The following is a 10,678-nucleotide window of genomic DNA, read 5'->3' on the forward strand; positions in this document are numbered from 1 at the left end:
ATTGTATTTGGATGCTGCAGGAGGCTCTTTAGCAGTAACTCTGCATTTTTGACTATTTATGTGATAATACAAATAATACTAAGAACTAGCAGACTTATTTCTTACTTCTTACATTAAAATTTTAATTTTAATTATAACTAAGCTTAATTGTGGCTTTTAAAAAAAGTAGAATTTATGGAAATATGAAACCAATGTGGCAATGAAAAGATCTGCTTAATGATGCTTTAACTGCAAAAATATGTAATCTAGTATTTAAATATGTCTGCAGACTTGTCGTCTCACCATATTCACACTAAAGGAAATACAGCTGCAGGAAGGAAACCAGTGGTTGCCACACTGGTTTTATTATACCATAGTTTGATTATTGACATTCATGTCTCTGGTTTTTGTATACAGTTTAACAGTTATTTTTTAAACATAAGTTTGGATATCAGTTTTATATCAAGCTAACTGGCTTGCAAATGATTGTTGTTTTCTCACATTTATTACAACAGGTTCTGTTTGTATAAAGTTTTTTGGTTCAACTATTTCAAAATCCTGCATTCAGTCCTTTATGAACAAACAGATCTTTATGAAGTCATATTTTAAAGGTGTGTTTCAGGTGAGCTGCCTTTTTTGTGATATTAATGATAATATAGACAACAAATGAACGGGGTATTCTGAAATAATTAGTAGGGAACACCTGCTGAAGATACGTATTATAAAAATTATATTTTTATTTAAAAAGTTTAACAAGAGATTATTGTGATGTATATGTATTGTGATGTATACGTATATAATACGTTTCCATTACACTTAATTGCCTGTCAGAGGTTGAAAAAACAAATCTTACATTTTGATGTTAATTTAGTGTAAATGGAAGACAAAGAGCATTAGTGTAGCGGTTGTGGTTTGTGTGTCCTGGTGTCTAGCCCCATCTTGTGTCCTCAGGCTCTGTCTTTGGCATCTGTGATTACTCACAAGTGCCTTCACTTTGTCTAATTGGTGTTTTGTGTATTTAAGCCTGTGTGTTTGTCTTCCCTATGTCCTGGCACTGGTGATGTCCTGGTCTGCTCCTTGTGAACTCCATATTGTCCCATGTAAGTTTTGCTGCCTTGCCAACTTTTTGTTTTTGTAAATAAATTCATTATTTAATGTACTCCTGAGTTCTCTATTACCTGCCTGCACCACTGGGTTTACCTGAAACAGCCCGCTACGGCAATTTTGATATTGACTGTTATTATAATTTATTTTCTAAGCCTGTTTTATTTTAAGCATAGTTTCTTGAGGATAACAATACCTAAAACTGATCGTGCTGTTTGGTCAGTCACCTAAATTTACTCAATTAATTAAAAATAGTGCTATGGCTTCGTCCACCAGTTTCACACAGTTGATCGTGAAAAATCGGTTTACTGTATTGGATTAAAATAGTAAAAATGACGAAGCACAAACTCTGGTCTTGACTAGTTATCACTTTCTTATCCCTTATGCACTGATATTAGCCAAGAGCGTCCATGTTTTCACAAAGTCAGGTGAAACCTGCAGCACACTGGGATGGTCCCTTCAAACATGCACAAATAAACACATAAACAGCTTTAGTTTAACTGGCCAGCAGAACACTTTATCATGGCTGCAGCTGAGATGTATGCCTCGGTAAGCTGCTCATCCAGAACAGTGTAGGAACAGGCCAACAAACGGCAGCTCGTTACACTCACCCAACACTTCTGTGTCTTCTGGCCTTGTAAGATCTTGATCTGGCTCCAGCATGACAGAGGTCGAGTCTACAGGAGGTGAGAACGGGTTTACCATGCTTTGGATGGTCCGTTCTGTCGGCTCAGATTAGATGAGTAGAGGACCTGCGTTGCCAGACAGGACCAACAACAAAAGGCTGGCATATGGATGAAGTTCAATGACTTTAAAAGTTTAGAGCAATAAAAGTTGAGAAGAAGCTTGTAGCAAGAACAAACAGAATATAAGCTTGTTCTCTGACCATTATAACTTTTGACTGCTATTTCTTTAAATTTATTTTGACCATGGTTAATTTGATTAAAAATAATAATGATAATAATGGTTCAAAGTTTCCTAATACCTTTCAGTGAACTGGTTTTAAATGGAAAAAAAAGTTTTTATTTGTTGCAAACATTTCTGTTTGTAATTTCTTATTAGCGACATAGCAATAAATAAATTCTCAGGAGGACCTGACAAAACTCAACATAGCTTTTAAAACACTTGGGAAATGTTAAATCGTGTGTTGATCCTGTGATCTGTAGATAAAAAAGTAATATTAAATTTAAACCAACCAAATAATTAAAACAACTGTATTCAGAATCCAAACACAACTCACACAGACAACTGAAATACTTCAGGCACAGCAATTGACAAAATACTTCAAAATTTGTAAAGTACAGTCATAGTCCACAGACAATATAAGATTTCAAAATGAAGCTCTATCACAACCAGGAAATATTTAAGCAATTTAATTTAAATATGAATTGTATAGATTATTTTTTTGATGTTTAATAAAGTGCAAGGGAGAAAAAACAGCAAAAATGAAATTGTAGACAGTTTAATTAGATGTGTTTTGGCATAAAGTAGGTGGGCCTAAGCCCCCACAGGCCCCCCCATAGCCATGTCACTGTTTTAACTGTATAATTAAAGCAAATGAAAATGGGAATTAAATTGTTAATACTCTAATCAACACACAGTCTTTGGTAGACTATTCTGAACACATATTGCACTTTTAAACTGTATTAAAACGCATACAGAACTATAAAATACAGATTACAGTCAAACCTAAAAATTAGAGGCAGCCGACCAAAGTTTATTGATCTCCCTTAAATGTGTGAACATCACACACCAAACTATAAAGAAACACACTGACGTGGTATGATGGGTACCGATTTATCAGCTCACCTCAGAAAGCATGCACATAGTAGTCAAAGCACACAGGGGTAAGGGACATTTTAATTTCTTCTCCAATTCACTCAGAAAGGTGGGAACACCCTAATATCGTTCATTTTACTTAAACAATTTTTTTTACAGGATTTACAGATATATTGTGTTATTCCGAACATGAAGATTGTGGGATTGAGTCCAGCTCCATCGTAGAGAAACGTGAAATCGTCAATCAATTACAATTTAGATTGGAAAATGAGAAAATATTCATCCATCAGCTGGAACAGAACATGTGCTCTGATCACAAGCAATTATGAACCATTTATTATAAAACTTTCGCTTCAGTTTAGAAACGTTCTTCTCAGTGCTGATGAACAGCATCAGCCAGTGGAAGACGGTGAGCCACAGTTCCAAATACTGAAAAACAAAACGCACTCAAACACTCAGTGCAATAAAAGTCCTGACAAACCAACACATCATTTCAATAAATAAAAAACAAACACTATTACTGAAAATTATAAACTCTGAAAAATAAACGTTCAAAGAACACAAACTTTACAGCCTCAGGAAAAAAGGATATCTCTAAGATAAAAGGCACTAGATAATGCGTGAAAGGATTATTTTTTTTGTCACTGATGGAGGAAGAGTCTCTGTTTTGTCGTCCTTCTCATTGTAACACACACTTGTCCTTGTTGCTGTATTTCCTCCTCCTCATCTCGAGACCTCGCTCCAGCCGCTCGTCCTCCTCCAGGGCCCTGACAACACAAAGTACCATTTAGAGTCCACCCTCTGCGTACAGTAAGTACTATGTTCAGTAGACGTTTGTCTTTAGTCTTCTTCTGGCATGTAGTCACCCTCTCTCTTTGGCGTCAATGTCTCTGATGATCTCGTCTCGTTGGTTGACCAACGACACCAGCTCCTGGAGGAGCAGCTGCTCCCTCTGCTGCTGAATGGGCGACTTCTTCCACTCTGAAAAACACGCAGCCGAACTTCACCAAAATCTGCTGCACGGCTTTTACCACACATGACCGAAAGGGGAAGGCAGGCAACAATGTGTTTGTCGTATCTGTGTGCGTGTTTCTGTATCTGAGCTAAATTTCTCATGAAGCTCTGGGAAATTTTCAAAGAAATGTTCATCTACAACTCGTGAACTTTGGGATTTAACGCAATTCAAGATGGCTGCCACAGCCAACTGAACTTAAAAAAGACAAAAATGTCTATAAAGCCGTCAATTTGTAGGAGTTTCAGTTTTTCTCCTGCAGCTTCAACACACTAGATGGCGCCAACAAGCGCACACACTTGTGGATCATTCACCCAGTGAGCTGCAGGAGTATAAAAGCAGCTGATGACTTCACTTCAATGCTGGTGCATTATCTGTCAATCGGTAGTTGTGCTCCTAGTCACTTTACCTCTATTGTGATTTGCAAAGACTAAACTCTCTTCTCACGTGTTTCAGCACTGACTCCTGAGTTCTTCCTGCACCTTGGACTTCCCTGGTTTAACCCTAAGCCTCTTTGTGACTTATCCAGCTGTTCCTCGCCTTCCACCACTTGCCCACTGATTATTGCAACCTTCCTAAAACTACTGGACTCTCATTCCTGCGATGACCATTTCCTCCAACAGTAAGATATTAAAATATATCTTGAATCATCCTCAAGGACTTGAGCCTCAGTAACCTTTGCCCTTGCTCTCTAGGGTTTCAGTCCCTTCCAGCCATGCTGCATTTCACCTACTGTAAATAAACACTGTTAACTTGTTCTTGGAGTTGCTCTTTTCAGTCACAACCATCTGGGTATACTTCCCTCCCACACTGGATCAGTCACACAAACAAATGAACTAACCAGGCATTGACATGTCCTCCACGTACAACACGAAAGGCTGCCAAGTGTCCCAAAATCTTTTTTAACAGAACCCTTATTTTTCTAGATGAATATGATACATCACCTCTCTTATCCAATGTACATATGCTGGGGGGTGTGGGTCCATCCAATTGCACAAAGCAAGCCTCCTGGCCAAAAAGGAGCCAAAAGCAACCACATACTTCTCGTACTTGCTGAAGGACGTCTCCACAGGGACCACCCTGAACAGTGAGATGAGGTGATGGGTGTACAGTTTTTCCATGCATCCCAGAGAAGGTGTCAAAAAGACTTTGTAGACTGCCAGAAGGTCTGCAGTTTGGGACAGGTCCAGAGAGTGTAGTTGGAGTTTGTTTACAACGATTGCATGCGGGGTCCAGGTCGGCTTTGATCTTGGACAACTTGTCTTTGGACCAATGCAGGTGGTGCACCACCTTGAATTGAATTACAGCATGTCTCAAGCTGATTGAGGATGAATAAATGTTCTTAGTAATCCTTCTTCAGGTTGAGCCTGATAGGGATTCCTCCAGGTCTGTTTCCCATTTCAGTTTAAGAGAGTCCAAGCTGGTCTCACTGTATGAACTGAGCAGTGTATAGATCTTACTAAGGGCCTCTTTGGTATCAGACCTCTCCATGCGTGCGTGGGTTTCTCCAGGTACACCAGTTTCCACCCACAGACCAAAAACATGCATGTTACGCTGATTGGTAACTCTAAATTGTCTCTAGGTGTGAGTGAGAGGGTGAATGGTTGTTTGTCTCATTTGTCTTTATGTGTCCCTGTGATGGACTGGAGACCTGTCATGGGTGTGCCCCACCTCTCGCACAGTGATGGGACCAGTGACCCCCGCAACCCAAAAAGGAAGAAGCGGGTAAAGATAATGGATGGATGGATGGATGGTATCAGACATGTAATTTCAAAATCGTACCACAAAATGTTTAGAGGGGAACAAAGGAAAACAGTGAGAGTTAGATCTCACAAAATGTCTCAGCTGCAAATATCTGAAAAACTGTGACTTGTTGATATTAAACTTCTGTACCAGCTGTTCAAAAGAATTTCCACCTGGTTTATTCCGTCCTCAACCAAGTCACATTCCACTTCCCTGCCGGTGACCATTATTTTCTTGCTAAGTGACTTTTGCCTAATGGAAAGTGTTTTAAGTCTCTCAGAAAGTGTGAGGAACATTTGAGGAGCTGAAGAAACAGCAGCGTTCTTGTATTTTATTGGCGATGTTCCCACATAAATTGGAAATTTCTCAGTGCAAGCAAGTCGTACGGTCATTGTGTTTGGATAATGTCGTTGCCATTACCTCAAACTTTGTTTGCTTAAGGGTTGGCGTTTTGTCAGAATTGTAATGTGTCGTGAAAAATCTGAAAACTTTAAACTTCAGGATTAACAATTTTAAGCAAAATACTGAACTTGTGGATTTTGTGCTTTGATTCAAGCTAAACATCCTCTCTCACACAAATGAGCACAGATCTTATATTATCCACATTTACATAAAACACATACCGTATTTTTGGAGTATAAGACGCATTTAAAGTCCTTTAATTTTCTCAAAAATCAACAGTGAGCCTTATAATCAGGTGTGCCTTATGTATTAATTCTGGTTGTGCTTACTGACCTCAAATTGATTTTATGTGGTTATTATAAATGAGTTGAATAAAGTTTGACTTATCTGACTGTTTTGTTTCGCTTAATGCGCCTTATAATCTGGTGCGCCTTATAGTCCGAAAAATACAGCGTAAAAAAACAAGCAAACATGGCCGCCATAACGCATCACTGACATACTGACCTTCTACAGCCATCATGACTCGTAGTTCTCTGGTGAGAAGCTCAAATCTCCGCTCCAGATCCTGCTCCTGTTGTCTGCAGACGAACGAACCATCGGGAACATTTAAACCAATATGGGACGTTTACTCTGAGGAAACATTTCCAGTTAGCTTACAGCAGTTCAAGGTGGTCCTGTCTGCGTATCAGAGCGTTCTTCTTGTTCACCAACATGAACCACTCTTGGATCAGCCTTTCCTCATCATCACGGTCACTTCCTGAACAAACACAGAAACAAAGACCAGTCAGAAATGTACAAAGTCCTAAAAACAAAACCTCCAGAATCACAAATCGTCTCAGTCAGTTTTGGTTAGATGACTTAATGTGTTTATAAAAGGTTTGAAATGATTCCCAGTGGGATTAAATCTGAAATAAATGTAGAAATCATAATTGTTTAGTGTGTAGATTGTGATGAAGTTTGCAAATGCTACTGAATTTTTAACCTTAATTAGTTTCTACTTGTAAAATGTTCAAAATGATATTTCTGAAATGTAAATGAGTGATGGTTAAATAGTACTTGAAACAGGAGCGCTAATATAAGTATATAAAGACACTCTGCTGCTGTCTTTATTTGCTCGACTCTACCTTTATTGTATTTGTAATTTTTTCTATCCTTGACATGTCTTTTTTTTTGGTCTTTCTTCCAGTGGGGGGCACACCTGCACCTACATCTGGACCTGCCATTCTGTGTTCGTTTGTTTGTCCTTCCTGTCCTCTCAAACCCAGCCAGTCGAAGCAGATGGCTGCTTGTCCTGAGTCTGGGTCTGATGGAAGTTTCTTCCTGTTAAAAATACGTTTTTTCTTTCCACTGTTGTCTTTGTGCTCAGGATGGGAGACTGTGGCAAAGTGAAGATCCAACGCGTCTGCTGGCTTCCTTTCTAGATAGATAACTTATACTATGGTAATTGGCTTTTGTATGTACCGGTATGTGAATGTTTCTGTTCAGTGTCCTGAGATGACTTCTGTTGTGACTTGGTGCTATATAAATAAACTGAATTGAATTTAATTAATATGAAGTATACGCTATTTGTCATGCGAATACCCACTGACCACACAAACTGTTGACACCAATGGACATAAAGCTAACTCAGTTTGAAGTTTGCTGGCAAAACACTTGTTTAAACGTCTTTACTGTTCTGCTTGAAACAAACCGACCTGTTTCCATGAGACTTCGCAGTCGTCTCTCCACCACAGCAGCTCTGCTGTCGATGTGCTTCTGCTCCGTCTCCAACGCCGCCAGCTCACTCAACACGTACTGACTGGTGTCCTGCAGACACTGACCACAATCCCATCATACACACACACATACACACACAAATGTACACACAAACACACGTATACATTTGAACATAAACAATCACAAAAAAAAAAAAGCAAAGGAGAGCATGGGAAGAAAAAGATTAGAGGGACGCCAAAGATTTGGAGCAATTTAGGCAGCAAAATCCTTTACAACTCATTGATTAAAATAAATTTAATAAAAAGCAGATTATTATGATAATCAGTGAGATGAATGCATGAAGTTAAGAAGGAAAAAGAGAAGAACACATAACTGACCATCGTTTCCTCCTCATATTTAGAGGGTTGTGTCTCGGCTACACTCTGCAGATCTGCAAACGTCACAGAAATATTAAGAACAGATCAGAGTGAAAAACTAAACAGAAAACAAGGAGAAATGTCATTTTCTGTTAAAATACAGTGTGGATGCTGAGTGCTGATTGACTGCTGAATTTAATAGGAAGCTAAAACTGAGTTGTTAAAATTAAAAGAAGCAGAAGACTATCTAAAAGCTAAACGTAGAACACTAGCTAAAAAATGAATGAACAAAGCACAAAGCAAAAACTAAAAGGAAAGTGTTAGAGAAAAGAAGCAAATCACTAGCCTAAAGCTAAATGTAGCAAAAGGCTACATAAAAGTAGCTAAATGGAAGGTAGAAGCTAAAAGTTGCAAATGGCTTGATAAAAGCTCAAGCAGCACAAGTGTAGCCGATAGGGAAGCTAGAAGCTTCTATAACAAAAGGCCCACTAAAGCTAAAAGCAGCAAAATGCTAGGTAAAAGCTATATGTATAAAAAGGTCTAGCTAAAAGTATTAAAAGCCAGACTAAAAGCTAAAGGCATTAAAAGCCAGGCTAAAAGCTAAAAGCATTAAAAGCCAGGCTAAAAGCTTAACATATTAAAAGCCAAGCTAAAAGTATTAAAAGTCAGGCTAAAAGCTAAAAGTATTAAAAGTCAAGCTAAATCTAAAAGTATTAAAAGCCAGGCTAAATCTTAAAGTATTAAAAGCCAAGCTAAAAGCTAAAAGTATTAAAAGCCAGGCTAAAAGCTTAAAGTATTAAAAGCCAAGCAAAATCTTAAAGTATTAAAAGCCAAGCTAAATCTTAAAGTATTAAAAGCCAAGCTAAAAGCTAAAAGTATTAAAAGCCAGGCTAAAAGCTAAAAGTATTAAAAGCCAGACTAAAAGCTAAACGTAGCATAAAAAGACAAAAATAGAGCATGTATACAGAAGCAAAATGAAGAAATACTTTTTAATGACTTGAATAAATTTGAATGTATTTCTGTGGGGAAAATATTTTACCAAAGTTAAATATTTTGAAAAACATAAAAGTTACAAAAATTAAAAGTCATGGCACCCATCGCCTGAATGAGCTAAATGCTTTGATTTATGACTGTCTAAAACGACACAATGTATGAAGTTAATTAGTTAGATTACAAAAACTGCAGGAAAAAAACCCCCAGGAAAAATAAACTAGTATGAATACTGAATTGATAATCATACAATAAAACCAGAAGGTAAAACACACCACACACCTGTCAGATTAGTGTTTTCTGTTGCAGACTGAGTCTTTGAATCTTCACTCTGTAGAAAAAAAAGTCATGTTTAAGTAGGTGATCATTTTAGCCAATTATCAATAATCAGTACATAAACTCTTTGTTGTAAGTTCATGAAAAAAGTCACCTGCGCAGGTTTTGCTGCTTTGGTAACTGATCTCGGAGGAGGAACTGGATATATTGACTCATCGGCTGAAAACACATCAGGTGACCCATCAGAGATGAATACATTTCCATTATTCGGCTTAATATAATTTATATAACACTTTTTTAAAGCCGTACAACACATAGCTCAAAGCTTTCGTCCATGTTTCATTTTACAAACTGATTTTATGGAACTTTAATGCAACAGATTTGATAGACAGTGTGTTCTGCGTCATCAACAACAACAACAGTATTACGTTTTCTCACTTTAACTCAATGATACAAAAAGCAGTACTAATATAAATTATTTAAGTAAAATTGCAGTTTTGACTGAACAAAAGTTCCATTTAAATTTATGATAGACAAATGTAAAAACTAGCAGAACTATTGGAGTTTTACCTTTACCAGCTCGTTTACTTCTGGGCGGTGGGACGACCAGCGTGCTGCTCCCTCCCTCCTCCAGGCTCAGGCCTTTGTTCAGCCGGGCCATGCAGAAAGCTGCGGCGTCGACGTCTGCAGGGCCGACGGGGGCCAGGCCGTAACTGGACTGACTGCTGTTGTGCTCGATCTGTAGCACGCTCAGCTCCTGGTTGGTGAAGTGAGAGCGAATCTGGCTGAGGTAGGTCATAACGATGAGCCTGTCGGGTACGGACAGAAGAACCATGTCGGACGGCTCCAAGAGGCGAGAGACGCCCAGTGACTCGAAACCATCAAAGGCCTAAAATTAGGAAAGAGACAAAATTAATAAAACATTTCAGAATCAAACCTAACTGTTGCAGCCAAATGAACAAATGTAAATTATGGCTCACTAGAGATTAGATTTCAGAAGCATCGGGCTTCCAGGCTGATTTAAAGCTGCACAATTTTTTTTTATTCAACTCAACTTTATGTAAATAGCAATATTTCAAACACAAGCACCCAACAGATCAACACAAAGACATAGAATAGCTTAAAATAGTGGTAAAATACAACTCTGCAGTTTCAAAGTACATATCACCAATTAAATCACAATAAAATACAAAGACATAGAATAGCTTAAAATAGTGGTAAAATACAACTCTGCAGTTTCAAAGTACATATCACCAATTAAATCACAATAAAATACAAAGACATAGAATAGCTTAAAATAGTGGTAAAATACAACTCTGCA

General features: G+C 38.0%; 1 protein-coding gene across 1 annotated transcript in view; it reads right to left on the bottom strand.

The window, feature by feature from the left end:
- Positions 1-3,540: 3,540 nt before the first annotated feature.
- Positions 3,541-10,678, bottom strand: part of LOC119420849 (trichohyalin) — a 28,892-nt gene continuing 21,754 nt past the window's right edge. Inside the window, exons 11-19 of the mRNA XM_037688274.1 lie at positions 9,928-10,246; positions 9,512-9,576; positions 9,364-9,412; positions 8,113-8,165; positions 7,714-7,825; positions 6,677-6,776; positions 6,524-6,597; positions 3,729-3,843; positions 3,541-3,629 (exon numbers count right to left, since the gene is read on the bottom strand). Coding sequence (XP_037544202.1) covers positions 3,542-3,629; positions 3,729-3,843; positions 6,524-6,597; positions 6,677-6,776; positions 7,714-7,825; positions 8,113-8,165; positions 9,364-9,412; positions 9,512-9,576; positions 9,928-10,246 — 975 coding nt within the window. The 3' untranslated portion in view covers position 3,541. The remainder of the gene's footprint in view (positions 3,630-3,728; positions 3,844-6,523; positions 6,598-6,676; positions 6,777-7,713; positions 7,826-8,112; positions 8,166-9,363; positions 9,413-9,511; positions 9,577-9,927; positions 10,247-10,678) is intronic.

Source organism: Nematolebias whitei, chromosome 14 (genome assembly GCF_014905685.2).
Source record: "Nematolebias whitei isolate Nwh7 chromosome 14, NemWhi1, whole genome shotgun sequence".
NCBI lineage: Eukaryota > Metazoa > Chordata > Actinopteri > Cyprinodontiformes > Rivulidae > Nematolebias > Nematolebias whitei.